The 27,094-nt window shown below is 43.7% G+C and overlaps 1 protein-coding gene across 1 annotated transcript in view; it reads left to right on the forward strand.

The window, feature by feature from the left end:
• Positions 1–25,238, forward strand: part of HAO1 (hydroxyacid oxidase 1) — a 45,810-nt gene extending 20,572 nt beyond the window's left edge. Inside the window, exons 3-8 of the mRNA XM_077812058.1 lie at positions 8,664–8,919; positions 13,703–13,878; positions 16,861–16,952; positions 22,067–22,225; positions 22,444–22,513; positions 25,168–25,238. Coding sequence (XP_077668184.1) covers positions 8,664–8,919; positions 13,703–13,878; positions 16,861–16,952; positions 22,067–22,225; positions 22,444–22,513; positions 25,168–25,238 — 824 coding nt within the window. The remainder of the gene's footprint in view (positions 1–8,663; positions 8,920–13,702; positions 13,879–16,860; positions 16,953–22,066; positions 22,226–22,443; positions 22,514–25,167) is intronic.
• Positions 25,239–27,094: the final 1,856 nt, after the last annotated feature.

The raw sequence follows: 27,094 nt of genomic DNA on the forward strand, positions 1-27,094 counted from the left end.
TCAGGTTGCCCTTTCCAAAGGACCCCCCAAGACTGGAAATGATGGGAGAACCTCCCTGCGAGAAACAAAGAAAATTAGTCAACCTCCCAAGAAACATACAAGGCAATGAACAACCTGAGTCACAATATGTAAGCCAAACCCCAGGGAACCTTAAACATGCTTTCCCAAGGGGTCTTAACCTAGAGTTCCTGACCAACCTATCTTGCCCATTCTGTTAAATGGGAGTGGGATCCCAGCTAGATCCTGTCTAGGTGGGAGGAGGAACCTGGGAAGGTGGGCTGCTAGTATGAAAAGGGTTAAGAAAGGCTGTGTTACCTCTCACCATGCTCCTTGGTGGGGTTTTGGCCCCACTTCTTGGTTGATCTGGGCTCATTAAGCTTTAATCTGTCCCTTTATCCCATTTTTAAAATTGAATTCCCCAGCAGAATCACAATTGATTATTATTTATCATTTATGTTGTGGTAGTGTCCCAAGGCCTCTCGCAGGCCTCAACTGGATCGGAGCCCCTTTGTGCTAGGCAAAAACATACAGGGCTCTGCCCTACAGAATTTACAGTCTGAAATTTACAGTCTGAACCTGAAAAGACCTTCATGCATGCCCAACTTTAGGCAATTTGAGTAGCCCATTTGACTTTAATGGGAGTAATCAACATGTATTTAGTTAAAGACATGTCAACCAGAGTAGGATTGAGGCCTAAAAGACAAGAAGTAAAAGGTAAATGAAAAACAAGAGTGGGTGGGCAGGATAGCAAAATTAATCTGATGTATAAGCTCTGTGCAAACGTCTCTTGTTAATACAAGAGTGTCCCAAGTTATTGTGGATCCAGGAATAGTTTGCATAACTAAGCAAATAAAAGCACATTCTGAAATTTAAGGGTAAAATACGGTTGCTGGAGTAGCTAGTTTCATCTATCATAAAACTGTTGCTAAAATAAAATACTAGAATGGGGTGCATATTTCCAGCAACAGCTAGATTATCAAACCTGACGGGACCATTGCGATCATCTGGTCTGACCAGTTGACACAGGCCAATATGCATGTGCGATGGGGTGGACAAGCCCCACACTGGGGAGGTAAAGGTTAAAGAGCAGCTCTGGGCCCAGAAAGCCCTGCCCAGCCACCCTGCCGGCCAGGCTCACAGTGGAGGCTGAGCTCAAAAGGGAGCAGCTCAGCTCACTCAGGGCAGATGGAGCAGGGGAGCCGTTGTGTGGTGCAGGGTCCTACCAAGAATCCGCAAAGGCCCTACGCGGCTGGGCCCTTGCCTCACTGCCAAGGCGCCCCAGGCCTTTGATGATGACAAGATGTGACTGAGAGAGAAAGGCCCTTTGGAGCACAGAGAGGGAGGACGCCAGGAGGGACTCAGAGGCGAACCGGGGATGCTAACAGAGGAACAGAAGCAGGAGTAGGAAGTGGCTCAGGGAGCAGGCATAAGGGCACCCGCCCCCTTGGCCGCACATTTCGAATTATTGTTTCATTGGGTCCTGGGTTGGAACCTGGTGGAGCAGGGAGGGCCCAAGTTCCCCTAGACTGTAGACTCCAGCCATTGACTTTTCCATATATAGTTCAGATGAGGCTGAACTTTTGTGAGAATTTGGCTCTGTTTAATCCAATTTGGCACTATTAAGCCCGGATTCAACTTTGAACTCAAACCCTAACCTAAACCTAATCTGGATCCAGATGTAAACACAGTCTTTCCAATTCATTTCCATATATATAGTTGAACTGAAATGTTTATTAAAAATATCCAAGATCTTTTACTATTAACAGAATATACATGAATGTAAATAGGGTAGATTATGTTCATTTACTCATTTGCGGTTACACTTATGTCACCAGGGTTACAGAGGTATAACTATAAGGGCATGTCTATATGGTAGGATAATGCGCTTTATGGGGCGGGGGTGATTTCTAAAGTGCACTAATGTGTTGCACGTTAATTGGCCCATGTAGACTCTGCTGGTGTTCCAGCTCCCCCCGTGCTCAGTTCCCAAGTGCACTTTAATGTACAGTGGAGTCGCATCTTACGCGGGGGTTAGGTTCTAAAGTCAGCGCGTAAGGCGAAAATCGTGTATAGTCAAAATTACCCTTGAAAATCCTTTAAATTGCCCATAAAGTACAGTATACTGTACATGGTTTTGTGTATACTGTACAACCCCATACAGTAATATGTATAATGTATACAGTAATGTACAATATATAATAGACTACATATGCAAAATATGATTTTACAGTACTGTATTTTTAATTAAAGGGATTAATTACAGGGGGTCGTCAGGGCTTGATGTCAGTCCAGGAGACGGAGGTGACTGAGAGCTTGGGTGATGGAGAGCGAGTCGTAGATGAAGTGGTTGGCTCTGGTTCAGCTCAAGAAGTTGATTGCATAGGCTTATCTGCTGCTGGTTGTTTTTCCTTGAAAAACATGGTGATCGGCAACTGTCGCTGTTGTCTCTTGAGCTGCTCAAACATTTCTTGATACAGTCTCAAATCATCTGTAATACTACGTGTGATTTTGAGGCTTCGTTCCATAGAGGGATCGTATTCAGAAATTAAATCATTCAAGTGTTTCACTGCTTGGAACACTGCAGCAAATTTATGAAGATTCCAACTTGCTGGCTCTTCCTGTTCGTCGTCGTCATCTTCATCTTCTGTAGACGATTTTATCATTTCCTCTAACTCTTCGTTAGTCAATGTTTCTCTATGGCTCTCAATTAATTCTTCAATTTCTTCCTCAAAGATGTTGACGAAGCCATCACCACACACTTGCCTGGCCACCTGAACAATGCGTTTCATTTCTTTGTCAATGGTTGGGGAAACCCTTAAAATCATTCACACATTCTTTCCATCAGTTTCGCCAACATGCATTGACTGTTTCAGGCTTGATTGCATCCATTGCCTGTTTAATATAAGTGATGCAATTGCCAATGTTGAAGGACTTCTAGCACTCCATCACATTACGATTGGGATCAGCATCCATAGTGCTACGTATCCGTGAGACGTAAGCCTTGTGTATGTGGCCTTGAAACAGCGAATCACGCCTTGGTCAAGAGGTTGGAGGATGGAGGTGGTATTGTGGGGGAGAAGGACGACTTCAACGTCGTTATGCACAAACCGGAGTGCCGCTGGGTGGCCAGGAGCATTTTCTATGATCAGTAACACTTTAAAGTCAAGTCCTTTCTCTTCAAGGTATCGCCTGACCTCCGGAATGAAACACTTGTGGAACCAATCCAGAAATAATGCTGCCATCACCCAAGCCTTTTTATTTGATTGCCAGAACACAGGCAGGAGACCTTTGTTCTTGCCTTTTAGGGCACAGGGATTTCCAGCCCTGTAGAACAAGCCCGGCTTTATTAAATGCCCAGCTGCATTGCCACAAAACAACATAGTCACATGGTCTGTAGCTGCTTTGAAGCCAGGGGCTTGTCTTTCTGATTTCGAAATGTAAGTGCGGTTGGGCATTTTTTTCCAGAAGAGCCCAGTCTCATCAGCATTAAAAACTTGTTAGGGAAGATAGCCCTTTTCTTCTGTGATTTTCTTTAATTGTTCGGGGTAGGCTTTTGCTGACTTTTCATTGGCAGATGCAGCTTCACCAGTAGTCTGCACGTTTTTGAGGTTGAAGCAGTTCCTAAAACTGTCAAGCCAACCTTGGCTGGCTTTGAATTCCTTCTCAGCAGGAGGCTGTCCCCTTCGGCGGGAGGTTTGAACAGCGCGTAGAGGCTAAGAGCCTTTTCCCGCAACGTGTTGCCATCGATAGGCACACATTTACGGTTCATGTCTTCCAGCCATAAGTTTAATGCCTTTTCAGTCTTCACTAAAGTCTTACCACGCACCTGGCTCGTCACCTTAGCAGTTATTGGAGCACTTGATGCCACAGCTTGACGAATTTCTCTCTCTCGAATCTTGATGGCACGGATGCTAGATCTGTTGCGGCCATATTTACGCGCCACGTTGGAGACCAACATACCGTCTCTCAATAAGTCCAACACAGCCAGTTTTTCCTCCAGCGTTGGAACAGATCGCTGTTTCTTCGGTTGAGCACCAGATGAAGTAGTTGGCTTGCGTTTAGGGGCCATGCTGTACGAAAAATACGTATCTTTAAAGACTAGAATCACACTCAGCGTGGCGAGATGCTCACACTATGAGAGGCACGTGGGAACTGAGACCGATTGAGGGAACAGCAGATTCACGTCTCCCATCTCACGCTCACTGAGTGGAATGGTGGGTGGAATCGCCCACACTATTTACAGGTCTTTTTTTTTTTTTTTTTGCCGAGCGCATATAGTTGAATTCGCGTAAATAAAATGCACGTATGATGCGACTCACCTGTAGTATTGTTTCAAGCAGCATTAATTAAAGCATGCTAGCAGAGTCTATATGGTCCAATTAATATGCAACACGTTAATGAACTTGAGAAATCATACCCCCATAGAGCACATTACCCCACCATGTAGACAAGCCCTAACAGAAAATAAATAACTATCTAAACACATCTGAATGCAAAATATTTACATTCTCTGCCATTATTAGATTTCAGGTCTGCTGTAGCTGAGTTACCAACATTTACAGGCCATGATTTCACAAAACACTTATAGCGGGATATAGAAAGTCACCTAAGTGACTAAGGTGCCTAACTCCCATTGATCCCAGTTGAGTCTGCACCTTGACGTCTTTACCTCAAAATTTGAGGACTTCGTTAACTCAGCCTGAGGTTATGGGCCTATTACAGGAATGGGTGGGTGTGGCAGTTTAGCCTGAAATTTGCAGAAGGTCAGGTTAGATTATCATGATGGTCCCTTAAAGTCTGTGCATTTATGACCCTAGCCTGCTTAGGCACTGTTGATTATGACACTTTTAAGCAATTAAATTTAAGCATGAGTACAGTCCCATTCATGGCAAATTAACGCGTGTGCTTCAGTTCTTTGCTAGATCTGAGCCAAAAGTGAGTTCTACCGTGAAAAGCTGATGATTTCTGAGAGATTCCATCATGATTTGGTTAGCTCATGAGTAAAAAGATTTTTCTTTGAATTGCCAGTCACGTGAAATCAAGCGAGGACTTTAAATCAATCTGGATTCTTTCTTACACATTGGGCCAAATCATGGCTCAATTTAGACATTATGAAAGTGTTGCACAGATGTTTCTTTTCACAAATATTGTCATTAAGTTTTTTGGTAGGAATATTTGTTGACATTGTGAGTTTCAAGGTCATATTGCGGAATATTTGCTGAAAGCGAATTTCAAATATGAGAGGATTCATACCAGACACCGAACTGTTAAAATGATTCTCATCTAATCAGGTGACAGAAATGTACTGTGTTACTTGCATGTCCCACCAAATCAGCTTGAGTTTTGAATATTTTCAAGGAATTGCTTTGTGAACCACCTGTCATTGAGACCAAGAATTATTCAGCACGTAATTCTGGGCAATGGAGTCATTGGCGGAAGTCATTATCCAGTTGCTGCTAATTTGTGAAAAAAATCAGAGGCAAAGTTTTTCAAATAATTAATGATTTGCACTTTATAATTTTCTGGGCAGGCCAGGGAGTAAAAATGTTGTCTATCATTTCTCTCACTGGGACAGTGCAAATGCAAGAGACCCATCTGCTGCTGTTCACTTTATACGGTTGTCCTTCTACTGAGTTAAGCCAAAGGAGAATATAAATAAAAACAAATGCTTAGTAGATTCTAATGCATCATAAACGCCTGTCTGATATCTATATTTATCCTGCTTCACGGATTCTGTATCATAGAATCATAGAATATCAGGGTTGGAAGGGACCCCAGAAGGTCATCTAGTCCAACCCCCTGCTCGAAGCAGGACCAATTCCCAGTTAAATCATCCCAGCCAGGGCTTTGTCAAGCCTGACCTTAAAAACCTCTAAGGAAGGAGATTCTACCACCTCCCTAGGTAACGCATTCCAGTGTTTCACCACCCTCTTAGTGAAAAAGTTTTTCCTAATATCCAATCTAAACCTCCCCCACTGCAACTTGAGACCATTACTCCTCGTTCTGTCATCTGCTACCACTGAGAATAGTCTAGAGCCATCCTCTTTGGAACCCCCTTTCAGGTAGTTGAAAGCAGCTATCAAATCCCCCCTCATTCTTCTCTTCTGCAGGCTAAACAATCCCAGCTCCCTCAGCCTCTCCTCATAAGTCATGTGTTCTAGACCCCTAATCATTTTTGTTGCCCTTCGCTGGACTCTCTCCAATTTATCCACATCCTTCTTGTAGTGTGGGGCTCAAAACTGGACACAGTACTCCAGATGAGGCCTCACCAATGTCGAATAGAGGGGGACGATCACGTCCCTCGATCTGCTCGCTATGCCCCTACTTATACATCCCAAAATGCCATTGGCCTTCTTGGCAACAAGGGCACACTGCTGACTCATATCCAGCTTCTCGTCCACTGTCACCCCTAGGTCCTTTTCCGCAGAACTGCTGCCTAGCCATTCGGTCCCTAGTCTGTAGCGGTGCATTGGATTCTTCCATCCTAAGTGCAGGACCCTGCACTTATCCTTATTGAACCTCATCAGATTTCTTTTGGCCCAATCCTCTAATTTGTCTAGGTCCTTCTGTATCCTATCCCTCCCCTCCAGCGTATTTACCACTCCTCCCAGTTTAGTATCATCCGCAAATTTGCTGAGAGTGCAATCCACACCATCCTCCAGATCATTTATGAAGATATTGAACAAAACCGGCCCCAGGACCGACCCTTGGGGCACTCCACTTGATACCGGCTGCCAACTAGACATGGAGCCATTGATCACTACCCGTTGAGCCCGACAATCTAGCCAGCTTTCTACCCACCTTATAGTGCATTCATCCAGCCCATACTTCCTTAACTTGCTGACAAGAATACTGTGGGAGACCGTGTCAAAAGCTTTGCTAAAGTCAAGAAACAATACATCCACTGCTTTCCCTTCATCCACAGAACCAGTAATCTCATCATAAAAAGCGATTAGATTAGTCAGGCATGACCTTCCCTTGGTGAATCCATGCTGGCTGTTCCTGATCACTTTCCTCTCATGTAAGTGCTTCAGGATTGATTCTTTGAGGACCTGCTCCATGATTTTTCCAGGGACTGAGGTGAGGCTGACTGGCCTGTAGTTCCCAGGATCCTCCTTCTTCCCTTTTTTAAAGATTGGCACTACATTAGCCTTTTTCCAGTCATCCGGGACTTCCCCGGTTCGCCATGAGTTTTCAAAGATAATGGCCAATGGCTCTGCAATCACAGCCGCCAATTCCTTCAGCACTCTCGGATGCAACTCTTCCGGCCCCATGGACTTGTGCACGTCCAGCTTTTCTAAATAGTCCCTAACCACCTCTATCTCCACAGAGAGCTGGCCATCTCTTCCCCATTTTGTGATGCCCAGCGCAGCAGTCTGGGAGCTGACCTTGTTAGTGAAAACAGAGGCAAAAAAAGCATTGAGTACATTAGCTTTTTCCACATCCTCTGTCACTAGGTTGCCTCCCTCATTCAGTAAGGGGCCCACACTTTCCTTGGCTTTCTTCTTGTTGCCAACATACCTGAAGAAACCCTTCTTGTTACTCTTGACATCTCTTGCTAGCTGCAGCTCCAGGTGCGATTTGGCCCTCCTGATATGATTCCTACATGCCCGAGCAATATTTTTATACTCTTCCCTGGTCATATGTCCAACCTTCCACTTCTGTAATTTACGCTTCCCTCTGCTTGTGCTTCATGGAGTAGCAAAACTTGCAAGATAGAAGACCAAAGCATGCTTGTTTCACCGATTGAAGGCTGCCTAGTGTTTGTGGGAGGGTGTAACCAATTTGTTTGAATAAACTGTTCATAAGATGGCACTTTGAGAGATTTGTAATCCTTATTTAATCAAACTTCGCCATAAAGACCACTTTTTAGGGCCTGGAAAGTATGGAGATGAGGTTTTTGGACAGAGGTCCATTTACATGAAAAATATGTATACTGTGGTGCACCAAGAAAAAAGCAGGCTCTATCTGATATTTTAGAGCTTTACGGTGGGTTTCCCTCTATTTTACATTGTGATAGATTGCCCTGTTAGAGTCATAAAATGTGATTGTGCGAGGTTAGTTGGTTTGTCAAGCACCCTGGGGTGGAAGTCCCCTCTGAGCAGACAGCTAGCACACAGCCTGGGCACCACTGAACCCCTGTGTGGAGCTTTTAAATGATGCATAACTCTATAGCTAACTTTCTGCACAGGAGGGGGTTTTCACCCACAAGATATTTAAATTCTAGGAGGAAAAAGCTCAAGAAGCAATGTGGTCTAATAGACAGGGAACTAGATTGGGAGGCAGGAGACCTAGGTTGTATTCCCACCTCTGCCACTGACCTGCTGTTTGGTCTTGGGCAAGTCACCTCTCTTTTACCGCCTACTCTTTGTGTGCCCACTTTCAGGGTATATCTTCACTGCAGGAAAAAAGGTGTGTTCTGAGCCCGAGTGAGCTAATTTGTGTGACAACAGCAGTGGAGACATGGCTACTCTGCCTTTAACTTGGGTTAGGTGCTTTGAGTCCCGCTCCAGACTTCCCTACAAACTGTAACTTGAGCTGCTAACCTGTACTGGAAGCAGAGATGCCGTGTCTTCACTGCTGTTTTAACCTGGTGACTCCTGCCAAGTAGCCAGCTCTAAAAGGGTCCAAGAACAGGCACTAATCTAACTTCTGCTCCTCAGCTTGCAGGTCACTGGGGACAGGGATGATGCTCAGCTCCTGGGCCACCTCCACCATCGAAGAAGTTGCCCAGGCGGCTCCTGATGGCCTTCACTGGCTGCAGCTTTATATCTACAAGGACCGGGAGGTCACCAGGTCGCTCGTGCAGCGTGCTGAGAGAGCAGGCTACAAAGGAATCTTTGTGACGGTGGACACGCCGCTCCTTGGCAAGCGCTTTGACGACGTACGCAACAAATTCCAGCTCCCCCCGCACCTCAGGTACTTACCAGCCTGCTGCTTTGGAAAGTCCATTTTCAGCTAGGACATATGCACCTGTTGCTGCTGCTCCTGCAGTGTTGTATGTCGTTTTGGGTTGTTCCTTTCGGGGCAGGTTCTTCCAGGTTAGGTGCATCACATTTTCCTTTATGACTCAGGAGCTGAGCAAGCTTCCTCTGTCGTGCTCACCTCTGCCACCTCTAGGAGCGTACTTGAGTCCAACACTTTCGTGTCAGTGGAAGTATTACAAGCGGTGGGGAGGGGGGAAGGGGAACTCCTCCTGATTAAAAACAAACCCATCTGGATCTTGCAGTGTAATGAGTTGGACTGGAGAAAGAGGATCCAGTTTCAGGAGGCACCTTGTTCAGTGTGCCACCAGGGGATCTGCGGAATCCACGCTGAGTCAGGTTGCTGGCTCTCATCACATAACACTAGTAGCTCAGCGCACATAGCGAAGATCTGTTTCCTACAACTCTTCCTGTTTGCTGCGTCACTTACTGCTAATGAAACAAGTCTTACCTGTGAGCCTCTGCGTGGTCAGACTGAGTAGGACATTTCTGAAACAGTTTGTCATCAAGGTAATTCCACAACTTGGGGAAAATCTGCTTTTTCATTGAATTAACCCTGTAAAACCTTCTAAAACCAGAGAATTATTTTAAACACTGAAATAGCATAATTCAAATGGAAAACACAACAAGACTTCCATGTAGCTTTTTGTTTCAGAGCCATCGGTGAAATTCTCCAGGATGATGCTTTTGTCAAGTTATCAGATAACTTTTTCTTGGCTTCAGACTTTCAACAAAGTTTCAGAGTAACAACAAGGTGCCATTGTGCACAGAAATGTATGTAAGACAACATTCATTCAAGCGTTGATCTGCATTTCAGAGTCCAAGAAAAACAACAGTTATTGCTAAAATCGGCTCCATGGTTCTGTTTTTTCCTATCCACCCCACAAACCAAGTGCTGAAAAGCTGGATCTGACTTGGAGAGGGGAGGGAGGAGGCAGACTGTTCCCTTCTCATTTTCTTCTAATGCTACTATTAGAGTGGCACAATAAAAGCCTAAAACCAGGTGAAATTCAGCCAGTTTTAGGTACGGACAGAGAAGTGAAACCAGCTGGTTTCATGTGAAAATTGCTTGGTTCTTAGAACTGGTCATTGAAATGCAAAATGAAACTTTCCTGCCGTCAGAGAACGGGCCCAGTTTCTGAAAAGGCAGAGTTGTTTGGTAGATAGGGCATTCGAGTGGGCCACAGAAGAGCTTGGTTCTATTGCTGGCTTTGCCACTGGGTGACTTGGGTAAGTCTCTTGTCTATTAAGACAATGAGCATTTTGGAGCAGCGCCTATCTCGTACTAGGTGTATATACAGCCCCTAGCACAGCAGGGACCGCTTAGCATCTCTGGGTGTTACCATAATCCAAATAACAGTATACGTTCTGGTATGGAGTGCCATGGATTTCTTTTGTGTTTCACAAGGAAACTAGAATCAACTGATTCAATGTCATGCTTGTTGGACAAATGAAATGATGAATCTTCACAAGGCTTTGCAAGGCTTAAGGACTGTGAAACCTCCTATACCCATATGCAAGGCACAGAGCTTAACAAAACCCAATGTGATCCCCCCCACCATTTTGGAATGCTAAACTGTACAATACTGTTCAGCCACTAGGTGGCACCATGTGCAACATCCCTTACTTGAGTTAGTGTATCATAAGCAGGAGTGCATTAAAGGATGGTTATGAAATACACACCTCTGGTATATCTCTCAGTGTAAGAAGCTTTGTAGCCGGTCCATATCTGGTATAAGAGCCTGATCTTCTAGTAGTAACCTACTGTGTACAAGAAATACGTGACACACCCCTCTTCATCTTACTTAAAAAAAAACAGTGGAAGCTTCATTTGCTCAAACTTTCCAAAAATATTCACCTTCAGGCAGTGACCACACAAGGAAAATTTCAGTCCAAAAGATATTCATGTTGTTGTAGCCATGCTGGTCCTAGGATACTACAGAGACAAGTTCGGCGTAGTGTTATTTTTTTATTGGACCTACTTCTGGAGAGGGGAGGAGTTCATCCAATAAAAAAATAATTACCTCAGTCCCAAAGGTAAACATTTCAGAAAGTTATGTACAACTGTAAAAAGGGGTGTTTGAATGGAAACTGTTAAGCAACCTTCATTGTTAGCAATTGCTGCCACTCCCACTATAATGCTAATGAAGCCTTTGTGAGCTCATCTGATGAGCCAGCCTATGAAGATTGCACTGGGGAAATTCCCCTTAATATCCCTCTTGCTTCAAGCTAACTCTTGAAATGTAAGTGGGTTAACTAAAGCTTGGTCCTCAACTAAAACTTAGGCTATGTCTACACTTCAGACCTTACAGTGGCACAGCTGTACGATCTCCCTGTATGCCGGTGGGAGAGAGCTATCCCCCGACATAATTAAACCACCCCCAAGAAGTGGTGGTAGCGATGTCGGCAGGAGAGCATCTACCACCGACATAGCACTGTCCGCACTGGCCCTTTTGTCGGTGAAACTTATGTCGGTCGGGGGTGTGTTTTTTTCACACCCCTGGCCGACATATGTGCTAATGTAGACAAAGCCTTAGGCTGGCCTAGCTGTGTCCCTCAGAGCTGTGAGACATTTAATGGCCTGGGCAACATATTTAGGTTGACCGAACCCACACTGTATCTGCAGCTAGGTTGAGGGAAGAATTCTTCCATTGACTTAGCTATCGCCTCTGAGATGTGGATTACCTACATGGATGGAAAAAAAAACCCCTTTCTGTTGAGGTAGGAAGCATCTACACTACGGTGCTTCAGCGGCACAGCTGCAGTGCGATAGCAGCGCCACTGTAGTGTAGACGGGGCCTCATTGTCTACACTACAGTGCTGTAGCTATAGCTACATGGACGTACTCTTAGAGATACCTATAGGCCAGATCCACTGTATGAAATCCTGGCTGCACTGAAGTCAACAGGCGTTATGCCATTGACTTCAATGAGATCAGGATATCACTCATTGTGTTTAATGGGCTTTGGATTAGGCCCTAAAGGAGCAGCTCTGGTCCAGCAGAATGAGCATCTATCTATTTTAGGTACTTATATGGGCCTGGTTACCATAGTATCTGCGCTCCTCACAATCTTTCCTGGATTTATCCTCACAATATCCTTGTGAGGCAGGGTCATGAAGTTATCCCCATTGTACAGATGGGAAACTGAGGCACAGAGAGACTTGGTGACTTGTCCAAGGTCACACAAGAAGCCTGTGGCAGAGAAGGGACTTGAATCCACCGTCCTAACCACTGGGCCATCCTTCCTCTTCATAGGTTTTATTCCTGACTTGCTGTTGGACTGGGGCCTGATCTTACTTCCCTTGGAAGCAAGGGGAGTGTTGTTATTGACTGCAATGACAGTAGTATAGGCCCTTTGTATGCAAGCTATGAGACACATGACTGGCCAACTTTTTTCGTTGATATCGAATACTACCCTAAATGCTAGGATATGTGCCTTTGCTAACTGTGTATGATGGGGTGTATCTGAGGTCCCCTGCTGGAGGCCTTGCTGTCCTACCACACCGCGTCCCAGAAAAGGAGCAGTGGAGGTGACTCCTCCAGGCTTCCTAGAGTGGCTGCATGGAAGCAGCCAACTAGAGAGAGGCTGCAGGGGTAGTCAATCAGAGCCCATCAGGCTACTATAAAAATCAGCTGCTGGACAGATCAGACCAGTTGCTGGCTGGAGCCTGAGGAGCAAAGAAAATGCTCCTGGCTGCATTTTCCAGGTTGCAACAGTTCCAGGACTGGACAGAGCACTGCCAGCAGGGACCAGGGGAGGAAGGAAGGTGCTCCTGCTGACTGCAGGGGCTCAAGCAAGACTTTATCCCTGAGCTGAGGGTGAAGGTACAGGTGAAGGGACAGTGGGGAAGTGGCCCAGGGAACACTAGCCACAGAATTAAAAGGGATGCAGCAGGTGGCTACTCTTTATAGGGTCCCTGGGTTGGGACTCAGAGTAGTGGGTGAGCCCAGCAGCAGGTACCCCTCCCCACCACCAGCCACAGGTGGAGTGGCCAAAGCCCTGGAGAAGGGGAATTTACACAGGCCCCAGGGAGCTGGCTGAAGACCCCAAAGAGGGTCAGCATTTGTGGACTTTGATAACCCCCTGGAAGGGGACTGAACTAGTGGCTTAGCTGAAGAGCCGGGGCCAGTGAGCCTTGCTACCGAGCGAAGAGTCTCCAGGGAGGGAGTCCTGGGGGCACTGCTCTATAACAGAGCAGGGAGTATTGAAAGCTAGCCCAGAATCGGCTGAGAGACAGTTGAGAACCAAGCCCAGAGGTAGGGCGAAAGAGACCAACTGAGGGTACTGGGTTAGGCCTAGGTTAGGTTGGACTGATTAAGGACTGAGCCCAGGAACAGGGCTACAGATAAAGACATAGCTAACGGCACTGTGAGAGGCCCTGTTAGACTGTGTACCCCAGAAGGGGTTGACTTGTGTTGCACACCTACAGACAGTGTGTGACTTGGCCAGAGGGCTGAGTCACTGAAAACCTGCTTGAGAAGTTAACAGCCCAACAGGTGGTCACTGCAAGTGACGCAGCTAGAGAGAGAGGAGGATAGGAGGCACTCACGGGAGGTGACCGGCCCCATCACACTGTGCAATATGAGGCCCCGATCCTGCCATAAGATCTGTACCAGTGAAGGGATCTGCTGGCATGGAATTCATTGCAGGGCGAATGTGGGTTTTTAAATGTTTTTTTTTTCAGTGTCATTTTCTTTTGTCTCTGTGTAATGTTAGAATGAAAAATTTCGACACCAACGATTTGGCATTTTCCTCCGAGAAAGGCTACGGTGAAAATAGCGGACTGGCTGTTTATGTAGCCCAAGCAATCGATCCGTCCATCAAGTGGGAGGATATTACATGGCTCAGAGGACTGACATCTCTGCCGATAGTCACTAAAGGAATTCTCCGAGGTTTGTAGCAGTGAAGGTTCAGCAACAAGTTCTCGTGAGGCTTCTTTTATTTAAATCAACCGCTGATAGAAAGAAACACTTTTATGTTGCTTTATTGCCACAGATTTTTCTGTAGGATTAAATGGCAAGAATGTGTGCATAGAATAGATATAGAGTGTGCATGATTTTCCTTTATCTTTTAAAAAATATTCTTATAACATAGGCCACTGTAACTTTAAGCATATGCTGAAATCTCATGGATTTTAATGGGGATTACCTGCATGCTTCAACGATCTGCTGAATAGGGAGGAGTTGCCCAACTGGAGCCTTAAAAAACCAGCTGAAACAAATGGCTTCTTCTTCCTAACTGGGGGCTGGCTTGGGAAGTGCTAACTTTCTTTCCGTGTTGACCAAGTTCAATGGGAGTTGAAGGGCATTTTCTCTGCCTTTCTTTCTCATGTAAACTATTCTACGGCATGCCTCATTGTGCTATGGGAGTCTCTCCCAATGTTATGAAGCATACACATAGATTTTATATTGCTCTGACTCTTCCTTCTGGTCAGCAGGGACTGGACATCATTATTTTTCCAGTTGTGGGAAGGCTAGGGCAAAGATGTGGGTTTTGTAGTAGGCACTGAAGGCATTGTCGGAGGTCTTTGATCACCTGGCCAAGAGATGCTCATCGCCTTCAATGATTGGGCCCTAGGAGAGTGCAAGCTAACAAAAATTATATCCTGCTTCTGCATCGCACAAACCAGCGAAGCATGGTTTTTATGGGCTTCTGACGTCAGTGCAGTTACAGAGGTGTAACACGGGTAATGGCAGAGAATTAGAACCAGGACTGGCCTCCTTGCATAGTTACAGACCATCTCACCAGTACTATTAAGCATTTACATGGCATAGAATTTTGTGGACATAATTCTGATCTCACCTATGCTGGTGTAAAGTGGGTGTAGCTCCCTGGAAACCAATGGAATTAGACCAGTGTCAGTGACGTCAGAACCAGGACCTTAGGTAACTACTCCTCACATTACTCTTGCAAGGTAGGTAAGTGTTATCACCACATGGATGAGATGAAGAGGGCTGGGTTGTGCTTTTGCCCGCGCAGGTTTCCGATCACTGTAACTCTGCTGACCTCATTGTAGTAACTCCTAATTAACACCAGTGTAAGTAATTGAATCAAGTATGGAGACGTTGTGGCTAGCCCAAGGTCTCATGGCAAGCTAGGCACAGAGCCAGGACTTTGCATTTGTATTTCCCTATTCCGAGTGCTGTCCCGGGTGCTCTAAATCACACTGCCTCCCTGAGAGACCATCACCACCTGCAAACAAATCAGTGATGTGTACGGGACCCTTCACCTCAGCCGTCTTCATGTACTGCACTGCAGACTGGACAGCCAAAAGTTGGCTTTGAGTTATTAACTATTGCAGTGGCACTTAGGAATGTCATTCATGGGGTAGAATCCCATTGTGCTAGGTGCTGTACACACACACACAGAGCGTTGTTCTGTGTGGAAATCAAGTTTGTATTGCTTTGTGCATATCCCGTACCCCATGTATTATTGCAACACAGTTCTGCCTAATATCAGAGATTCTTACAGCTCATTTACATGCATAAGGGAAGGGTCATTGTCCCGTGCACTTGGAGTCAGGATACTTGGCTTCAGTTCCTGACTCAGCCCCTGTCTTGGTGTTTGAGTAAGTTGTTTGACCACTCATATGGTTAACCCATCTATAAAAGGTGAACAGTAATATTTGCGGGACATAATTAGCATGTGGAAAGGACTTTGAGATCCCGTTAAAAGATTTGTGTGTGTTTGTGCGTGCATGCTCAGATACTATGGTAGTGGGCACCATATAAGTATGATCAATAGTTTTACATGTTTACCTACTTTAATATGTCAAACTCGGTATAATTCTATCTATAGTACTTATAATGGCCCCCAGGGCCATGGGAGCTGAGCACTTCACAGTCTTTAATATATTTATCCTCACAACAGCCTTGTGGGGTAGGGAAGTGCTATTATCCCCATTGTACAGATAGGGAGACCGAGGCACACAGAAGCGTTGGGTAAAATGTTCAGAAGTATTTATGTGACTTAGACACCTAAGTGCCTGTGTCACTTAGGTACTCAGTCCTATTGATTTCTGATGAGACTTAGGCTCCTAAGTCCCATTTTCAAAAATGACATAGGCACTTAAAAGGCTTAGTCATTTAGGGTCATATTTTCAAAAACGCCTGAGTGACTTGACCAAGGTCACTCAGTCTGAGCCACAGCAAAGACTGGAATCCTAAATCTTAGACTAGGGCCCTAACCATTAGACCATCTTCCCTCTGTCTAAGTTCTAGAAGACCCTCATTTTCCATTTTAACTGATATTCCCAAATCAATACAATATTCCATTTTCCATAATTGTATAAGCATTCATATGTTGGCATTAATTTAGGGTGAATCTGAAATCAGCTATGACAGGAAACGGGAACAAACGGACGTATTCTACCCATGGCATGTACAGACCCAAGCTCAGCTCTGAGTTACACTCTGCATGTGTATAAGTGAGAATGGGACTTTTTTTTGTTTCTTTCTGAAGCTTCTGTAATCAATCAAAAGCCAATTGAACCTAGTGAAGTGATTACACACTGTAATGATATTAATAATTTCAGACTACAGTAAAACTCACCGCAGCAGGATTGTCTTACTGATGATGAACTGCAGATCAGTGTGATGAAAGTACATGCCAGCCACCAGAAGAGATCAATAACTGCCCACTCAGAGCTACTTACCTCCTCCAATGTTCCAGGTGATACAAATGCTAACTTTAATTCTGGTCAGGCCACAATTTATGGACACAGCTGTCCACAGGCTGGTACAAGGCCCAGCTATTAGAAGCCAGAGCCCTGGGTAAATTCTTATTAACAGAATATTTTTACAGATGCTCTCATTTCTACATGGACAGCCCTAATAAACTGCACTGTCTGAAGGGCTGACTTTTGTTTCTTCCAGCTGATGATGCTAGAGAAGCTGTGAAGCACGGTGTAAATGGGATCCTGGTGTCAAACCATGGTGCGCGCCAGCTGGATGGTGTGCCAGCAACTGTGAGTATTGGTGAAACCACTTAGGAATGGCACTTGAGAATCTGTTTAGTAACTTTAATTGCATCTACAGCTGCTTGCTAACTTGTTCTCTCTCTCTGTCTCTGTGTCCCCTGCTCCCGCCCTGCCCCTTTTAAGTTGCACATGTGATTACTGGAGAGGAAACATGTAAACGTGTGCTATATTTTTTAAGCTCCAATGGGCTGTTTCTTTCAAGGCCCCTTAGAATTTCACAACGTGCATGTAGGCACTCGCAGCCTCTTACTGGTGCGTGTGTGAGGGCAGCCTGTGGATTTCTTTCTTCTAAGAAATCAAACCAAAAGCCACAGAAGGATTAACATGTGGGCTGTTGCCTCTGGGAACCTGGGCAGCCTGCCCTGGCTGCAGGGCTCAGGAAAGCAATCCAAAGGAGCGGTTTCAGGTTAGCTCATTTAAGAGCCCAATAAAAGGAGAAAAGTAGTCCTTGATGCTTGGCATGCCCTGGATAATTCAAAACTTTAACTGCACTAGGAGGCGCAAGTGGGTCCGTGTCTTCTGACACGTTGAAACAATGTCTTACTTCCTGTTACCTGATGGCAATACAACACAGCGGAATGTGGAATAAATAATATATCAGGAGGCCAGAGGTGACATCTAAAGAATTTGTTGGCTGGATTAGCCAGGTGACAAGCCAGCTATAGCTGAATTAACTACGATATCTCCACTTTACTGTAAGCAGAAAGTCTGCATTTGTTTGGGGGTTGAGCCTTAGTGAACTCCTTTCCGCTCCCATCTGTCTCTGTTCCCGCTGATGTCCATGAGCCCCCAGTCTTTGGCAGTCTTCCACTTACATTAAGAATGGTAGGGCCCAGCAACTTCTGTACTGTTACCTTCTCCTAATCATACCAGTTAAGGATGGAGGCCTGGAATTCTGGGGATTTTATGCTTATTAGGCAATATTCTAATGTGCAGATTTGAATATGCATTTCCTCATTTGAATAAACCTTCCTACAATCAAATCTATCAAAGGTCTCCTGCTCACCACACCTAGCTTTCCTCCCCTTTGAGTTTCTTCACCGTTTTTCCCCACTCTCTGGCTCCTTGCTGCTTGAGATTCCTGAGCTCCTGAGAGACTGTGTGAAAAGCAGGAGATTCAGGTGGGTGGGAGAGGTTGCCCAAAATCAAGGGTTTTACAGGAAACCAGGAGTCTTAATAGAACTGGATGAAAATGGGAAAAGGAATTGACAAAAAAGTTCAAAGTTTTTGTGCAGGATTGGATCAATACAACAAAACTTATTCCCCCTCACCCCCCAAAATGTATGGAATATTATTTCAAAGTTTTCTGAATTTTAAAAATTTAGAAATTCTTAGTATTTGTATCCAGTTTCCTCCCCACCCCTCCTTTTTACCACCTAGTGCAATAAATTGAATCATGTCCAGACTTGTCCCCACCACCCCGTCTTTTCCTTTTGATACACTATAACTTTTCAAAACCTACTGGCAAGCTATGAAGCAGCAAAAGGAGAAATGAAAATTGCAAAGTCTGCCACTGTGACTTTTCACTACTTCTCCAACTTTGGAAACCTTACAGAGTCGTTGAAGCCAGGTCTACACTACCACTTACTTCGGTGTAACTTACATCGCTCAGGGGTGTGAATAAGCCACCCCCTTCAGTGACGTAGTTATGCCTACCTAAGTGCTAGTGTGGACAGCGCTATGTCAATGGGAATAGCTTCTCCTGCCGACATAGCTACCGCCTCTCACGGAGGTGTATTTATTATGCCAACGGGAGAGCCCTCTCCTGTCTGCACAGAGTGTCTTCACCAGACATGCTACAGAGGTGCAGCTATGCCAATGTAGCGCCTTTAGTGTAGACTAACCCTTCGTGTTTCATTTTTTCTTTTGCTGCTCTGTAACTTTGTAACTTTGAAAAGATAGTGAGTAGAGTAAAAAAGAAAAGATGTTTACCTGAGGTGAATAACCATACAGCTAGTACTCAGTCATGCTTTTGCATTCAGTGGCAGAGAAGAGTAATTGGGGAAATTGTTGCTTTTGATAAAAAACTGGAAAGCTTGATACAGATGTTTTCACAATAGTTCTCCGTTCTGAAGCACAAGCTGTTTTTCACTGAAAAACATTTTGAATGAAAAATTTCCAGTATTTGTGTTAGAACATCCCTTCCTTCCCTTAGAACCCTTCAAGCTCTTCCTTCCTTTCTTCCTTCCTCCCTGGGGGGCCTGCCAATTTCCACCATTAACCCTCTTCCCTAGATCCTGCTGGTGTTACACAAATGACCTTTTGCTAGTTTCCAGAAGAAAAATGATCTTAGCTCTCTATTCCAGCTATGATCACACGTGTTTCCTAAATGTTACAGAAAGCAAGGAGTCAGCCTCTGATTGGCCCTAGCTTGGCCATGTGTCTCAGGAAGACCAAGGACTACTGATGATGGTGGGGAGGGAGGAGGAGGATTGGGGGAAGACAGCCATGCAGTGATACTCTCACCCTGGGAGAATGTGAATATGTCAGCTGGCAACTTGGCTCAGTTTTTAAATGTAAGGTAGGGGTCAAAATTCTACTCTCAGGTCTTTCAGTTCTCAGATGTTCTCTGAATACTAGTGTGGCTCTCCCATGACATCACAGTAGGAAACTTACCCCTATAGGGAGAGAAGAAGATGCTTTGCGATAAGTCAGATGAGCAGAATTTAGTACTTGTCCCTTCCAGCTAACTTATGAAATTAGATTGGAGTCAACAATGGGAAAGCATTTGTATGAACATTTGTTTGCATTCAAAATGAAATTTAACTGTGATCATGACTTTTTAATATTTGCTTTCTGCAAACATTCGCTCGGTCTGGCTTTACCACCTTGAATGTTTGCAGACAGCAAATGTCAAATGATATACTTGATAGTAAAATTCCAAATTTGCATGGTGTCAGGCAGCACTTAAGACCCTCAACTGGGGAACTAACTATTACCATGTGACTTGTGCTTACTAACCAGTGCTGCATGGATTCTGAAGTGTAAATGTAAAGAGGATTTGCAGTGAATTATCACTAAAATCTTCAAGAGTGCCTCATAGACTTTTAAGTCAAAGTCCCATTCTCAAAAGTGACCTAGACCAAGGTTTTAAACATGTCCAGTGATTTTTGGTAGCCTCAATTTTCAGGTACTCAATTTAAGACACCAAAAAAGGCCTGATTTTCAGAGGGCAAGGGCTCAGCCCTTTCTGAAAATGAGGATCTCTTTTTAGGTGGCTGAAGCTGAACACCCAAAAAATGAGGCACATCTGAAAATCTGCTTGCTCACTTCTGAAAATGGGACTTAGATTCCTAAGTCACTTGGGCACTTCTGAAAATTTTACACTGTATGTGAGAGCTATTCTGAAATAAACAATTCATGAGGAAATTAACAAATGATTTTGAATAATAAGGAAATTCAAGAATTTTGACATTTTGCCAACTGAAATGAAGGAAAAATTGAACTGAAAACTGTATTTTTTACAAATTATTTGCTTGTAATAAGTTAGTTTGGAGGAGAAGAAACCGTTAAGTTATGTATTTTGAATGTTTGGTCTGTTCACTGGGTTTCACATTGCTACAATGGGGTATATTTTATATTACATTTTTCATAATATATATTTGTACCAGATCATAAAGTGTTTCTGTTTCTGCATCATAATCACATGCTTTAATTTGGATGGGTTTTTGAAATGTGAGTTGAACCCAAACTGGTTAACATTTTCTAATATCTAATTACACATTGAGGAAATTGATACAAACCATAATTAAAACATTGTACTTTAGTAATTACAGCACTTGTATGGTGGTGCAGTTTGCTTGGATGTAGAAAGAGGGAGATGTTTTGATCCTTTAAAAGGGAAAGGAATTACATCCCTGTTTGAAAAGGGATAATTTGGATCCCTGCTTGCTTTCCTAGAGCGTGATATTTTCAGCCTCTTTAGCACTTTGCTTCTAATCGAATATCTCTCCTGCTTTGCTGAGATAGTAAAAAGTTAGGCATGACAGGAAGGGTGGTCCTGCAGTTAAGGTACTAGTCTGGGACTCAAGGCATCTTGTGTGACCATGGGCAAGATACTTAATCTGTCTCTGCCTCAGTTCCCTGTTTGTAAAATAGGAATAATCCCCTTTCTTTCTTCCATCCTTTCCCGTGGTTAGTTTGATATTAAGTTGGCTGGATAGTGAGTTGGTTGGAAATTATTCCAATTGAATATTGAATATTGAATTATTATGCCCCCTGCCCCCCCCCAAAAAATTAGACAAAACCATTTTTTAAAATAGTATTTCAGATTTTAGTTGAAATACTGAAAATGTTTTGGTTGTCAATCAATGCCTACATTTTCCTCACAAAAATGGAAAATTGATCACAAAAATATGTTCACTGAAAAAGCCATTTTCACTGGAAAAAATCTTTTGATGGAAAACTTTCTACCAGCTTTAACAGTAAATTCTTCAGGGCAAGGGCTGTCTCTTGCTATGTGTACGTACAGAGCCTGGCACAATGGGATCCTGATCTCTGATGGGCTATAACACACACAAATGGTATCATGCACAGGAAACTTGTATATGTAGCCATTGTGATTGTGCATGTAAAACAGGATCTTTATGTATACCTTCTAGCACAATTAGAGAGACAAGGTGGGGGACGTAACATCTTTCATTGGACCATCTTCTGCTGGTGAGAGAGACAACCTTTTGAGCTTGCACAGAGCTCTTCTTCAGGTCTTGTGGATCAGGTTCATTGTGGCTGGTCACTGGGCTTGGTAAATCGCCATACCACACTGTGCTAAGAGAAAAATGAGTTTAATCTGGTTCTAGATTTCATTATGAAAGGCACATACAGTCCTAACCAGGACCTTGCTTTTATGTATAATGAGAAAGACAGCACCTTCAACAAAGTATCCCCTAGCACTGCACTGGATCATTACTAACCTCTGCCTACTAGTATGGTTAGTCACGTCCATATTTGTACACACAACTGCATTATTTGTGCACATACATTAGGCACAAAATTCACGCTTATCTTCATTAAAGACTGGTTCCTACATGTGGCAGTTCGCTTAAAAATTCAGTAGTGTCACATGTGACTGAATTGCTACTGTCCTGTTCTTGCTTTCCTAGATTGATGTCTTGCCGGAAATTGTTGAGGCTGTGGAAGGGAAGGCAGAGGTGTTCCTGGATGGTGGAGTGAGAAAAGGCACAGATGTTCTCAAGGCATTGGCTCTTGGTGCCAAGGCAGTGTTCATTGGAAGACCTATCATCTGGGGGTTGGTTTATCAGGTAATTCATCAAAGGCTGCAGTCCAAATTTTGACTATTAGACTAACCTTTTAGACATGCATTAACATTCAAAAAATATGACTAGGGACTGTTATGGGTGCAAACTCAAGCACATGAAATTTATGAAATGCCAGAATTAAGATTGTCCATGAAACCTTAATTCAGCCCCCTGGTGCGTATATATGTTGTAGTACAATGTATTGTCTTCCAATCTATTAGGGTGAAGAAGGAGCAAAAGAAGTTCTCCAGATGCTGAAGGAAGAATTCCAGCTAGCAATGGCACTTTCTGGTGAGACACCAGCTTCCTTTCCATAGTCACAATCCTTCTCTGGATGCTGTAATTGAAAGCATTATTTTCAGTTCAGATAGGCCAACCTGTGCTCGATTTAATCTAGCTAGTGAGGCTAAAATAGCTGTGAAGATGTGGCAGCGTGGTCTTCAGTGCAGGCTGTACAAGCCCGCCTGAGTACCCAGTCAGGTAGGTAACCTGTGCTGGGGGTCAGTGGCACCATGTCTTCACGGCTGTTTTTAGCAGCACTGGCTAGATTAAAGAGGGCAAATATGGTGCCCATCTATAAAAAGGGGAATAAGTACAACCCAGGGAATTACAGACTAGTCAGCTTAACTTCAGCATCCGGAAAGATAATGGAGCAAATAATCAAGCAATGAATTTGTAAACACCTTGAAGATAATAAGGTGGTAAGTAACAATCAGCATGGATTTGTCAAGAACAAATCCCATCAAACCAACCTAATAGCTTTCCTTGACAGGGTAACAAACCTGTGGATAGGGGGAAAGCAGTAATTGTGATATATCTTGATTTCAGTAAGGCTTTTTTGATATTGTCTTGCATGACCTCATAAACAAACTAGGGAAATACAGCCTAGGTGGAACTAGTATAAGGTGCGTGCATAACTGGTTGGAAAACTGTTCCCAGAGAGTAGTTATCAATGGTTCACAGTCAAGCTGGAAGGGCATAACGAGTGGGGTCCCACAGGGATCAGTCCTAGGACCAGTTCTGTTCAATAGCTTCATAATTGATTTAGATAATGGCATAGAGAGTACACTTATAAAGTTTGCGGACGATACCAAGCTGGGAGGGGTTGCAAGTGCTTTGGAGGATAGGATTAACATTCAAGATGATCTGGACAAACTAGAGAAATGGTCTGAAGTAAAACAGGGAGAAATTCAATGAGGACAAATGCAAAGTACTCCACTCAGGAAGGCACAATCAATTGGACACATACAAAATGGGAACTGACTGCGGAAAGGGATCTGGGGGCTATGGTGGATCAGAAGCTAAATATGAGTGAACAGTGTAACACTGTTGCAAAAATAAAGCAAACATCATTCTGGGATGTATTAGCAGGAGTGTTGTAAGCAAGACACGAGAATTAATTCTTCCGCTCTACTCCATGTTGATTAGGCCTCAGCTAGAGTATTATGTCCAGTTCTGGGCACCACATTTCAGGAAAGATGAGGACAAATTGGAGAAAGTCCAGAGACGAGCAACAAAAATGATTAAAGGTCTAGAAAACATCACCTCTGAGGGAAAATTGAAAAAATTGGGTTTGTTTAGTCTGGAAAGTGAAGACTGAGTGGGGACACAATAACAATTTTCAAGTATATAAAAGGTTGGTACAAGGAGGAGGGAGAAAAATTGTTCTTGTTAACCTTTGAGGCTAGCATGAGAAGAAATGGGCTTAAATTGCAGCAATGGGGGCTTAGATTGGACATTAGGAAAAACTTCCTAACTGTCAGGGTGGTTAAGCACTGGAATAAATTGCGTACGGCCGTTGTGGAATCTCCATCATTGGAGGTTTTTAAGAGGACGTTAGGTAAACACCTGTCAGGAATGGTCTAGTTATTACGTAGTCCTGCCTTAAGTGCAGGGAACTGGACTAGCCGACCTATTGAGGTCCCTTCCAGTCCTACACTTGAGTGCAGATAATAAAAATGGTTCAGTATCTAGCTCTTTTCATCTGTAGGTGTCAAAGTGCTTTACCAAGGAGACTAGTATCATTATCCCCATTTTTATGCATGAGGAAACTGAGGCACGGGGCAGGATGTGCCTTACTCAAGGTCACCCAGCAGGCCAGTGGCAGAGCCTGGAATTGAACCCACGTCTCCTGAGTCCCAGCCCACTGTCCTATCCACCAAACTATAAAAGTTAACAAGTCTGCACTGAGCTGTAAACTTTACACATTTCTGTGTATTACAGTAGTATCTAGACACCCCAACCAAGACTCATTGCCCTTGGTGCTGCACATTCATATAGCAAAACAGTCTCCATCCTGAATAGTTCCATCTATTATTATTTATTATGTTTATTACAGTAGTGCCTAGGGACCAGAGAGAAAAGGACCCATGTGCTGGGCACTGCAGAGATCTAGAATAAGAGTCCCGGCCCTAAAAAATTTGCTATTTACATAGACAATACCAGGAAAAGAAGTATAATTATCCCTCTTTTACAGATGGAGTGCTGAGGCACAGAGAGAGTAAGTGAGACTAAATAGTAAATTTTTCAGTGTTGCTAATTACCAATTAGCACACAACACCAGGGATGTGGTACATTCTTCATCACTAGGCATCTGTAAATCAAGATTGAGTGTTTTTCTAAAAGGTAACTCGAGCTCAATTACAAATTATATGGCTCAATGTGCGGGAATCACAGATGACATTCTCTAACCTGTGTTATGTAAGGTAGTCAGATTGCATCATCATAGTGGTCCCTTCCAGAATTAAACTCTGAAAGTGACATGCCCAAGGTCACACAGGACATTTGGTGAAGACCCTATGACTTGAGTTCTATACCTATGCCTTAACCACAAGACTATCCTCTCAACAGTCAAGGGTCATCTTTTGCTGGAAGACCAGTTCCTGAATAATGCTGATTATTCTTCTAAGCATATTCATATTATATGTATGTAATTTATCTCCCAGGATGCCAGAGCGTGAAAGGGATTGACACGACATTGGTACGAAGAACTTCATCTGCAGTTTCCAAGATTTAGCACAAAAAAAGTGTGGCTCTGGGTAAAGCCACCCTATTCACTGTGGCCAGATTGTTCTGTTTGGGCCTCATCATGAAACCCTTACTTAGGAGAGTAGCCCTATTGGTTTATAGAGGGCTACTTCTGAAAGGTGTACATGGACCAGGTTTTCCTAAGTGCTCAGCACCCCGCACTAGCTCCTTAAAAGGAGCTGAGCACTTTTGAGAATCTGGCCCCTGGTGCGAATAAGGATGGAAAGAGTGGGCCCCAATTCTCTCCTGGTGCACACAATTGTAGTTGTCGTCCAGCTAAGCAGAAACTGCTGACTTTTCAATATGTGTACAGATGCGAAGAACTTTTCTCAGATGTTAACATGCATGTCTGGAAGTAGCTTAGATGTTAAAATGAAACTATAAACAGAAATGTTTTGATAGCAAACAACTACCAAAATATCAAAGTTTAAAGGATACCTCTTGTTCGCTGTTTATAGAAACTACACTTCAGATTGTCCGGATTAAATATTCTTTTCGTATCAACATGGCATCGTTTCCCCTAGCAACTACATTACTGTGTGTAAACAGCGTAGGCTGGGAGCTGGGTAAGTATCTTGGAGGCTTTTGAGATGCAAGGGATTGTACAGCCAATCCAGAGTTTGGAGGTTTACAGTCTTAACTGACATGAATCTCTTTGCACTTAAATTATAATAACATATGAATACTGACCATAAGCCAGATCCTCAGCTGGTATAAATCCATGTAGCCCTAGTGACTTGAACAGAACTATGCTGACTGACACCAGCTGGAGCTCTGCTATATTTTTACTTTAAAAAAATTAACATTGGTTTAGATGATTTCTTGGACAAATTCAACTTCCCTGAAGTATAAATACTAAATAATAATAATGATGCAGTAAGTGCTGAGTATGACACCTTATATTGTCAGCCACACATCTTAAAGCATTTCACACAAGGAAGGTCTCTATCCATTATTCTCCAGATAGGGAAACTGAGGTGCAGAAAGATTATAGGTAAACTGCTAAGAAAGTAAGTAAAATTGAGTGTGTCCTCTTATTTCCATTGATGATGTATAAAGAAGGCCTGGATGTGTGTTTCTGTTTTTTTGGATTGATAATTAATTCAGGAATATTACTGCTGGCAAGTATTCATTTTGGTGGAGGTCCTCAAAATGGTGTACTGGGAATTTTTACACCTCAGAGAAAGTAGTAGGAGAGTGCTTAGATAATAGGCCAACTCTCCAGCCTAGCAGCCATATATTGGCTGATATTTCACATAGGCATATAAGTGGTACTCTGCAGCCATTGGGCCAAATCACGTTCCATTTACCCAAGTCCCATTAAACTCAGTGTGGCTCCTTGCGCGAGTAAGGAGAGCAGGGTTTGACTCATCAAGGACTTTATTCAAAATCCATTGAAGTCAATGGAAAGACTCCTGTTGACTTAAATGGCCTTTGGATTGGGCCCCCAAGAGGCTAATTCTTCCAACCCTTGCTTACATAAGTAGTCCTTTTTCAAATGACTAGTCCCATTGTTCACATAAGGGCCGTAGCTATTCATGGCTTGACCTTCCAAAGCTTTACTTAGGTGAGTATTTCAATAAAATAAGAACTACTTGTGTACTTGAAGGGTTGATAGCCCTTAGATCTAACATTGTCTGAGGCAGGTCCATAAGTATTATTGACGCTATTTGGTACGACAAAACTAAGACAAGGGACTTGGTCCTGTATGCCTTGAGCAAACTAGAATTCTCAGTAGACGGGAATGGGAATTTTGCCTTGGTACAAAATATAGGAATGGGCACAGCAGTGTTAAGTGACCTCCCCGAATCCATAAAGGCAGTCGGGTTAAGAATCTAGTAGTCT

Source organism: Eretmochelys imbricata, chromosome 3 (assembly GCF_965152235.1).
Source record: "Eretmochelys imbricata isolate rEreImb1 chromosome 3, rEreImb1.hap1, whole genome shotgun sequence".
In the NCBI taxonomy this organism is placed as follows: domain Eukaryota; kingdom Metazoa; phylum Chordata; order Testudines; family Cheloniidae; genus Eretmochelys; species Eretmochelys imbricata.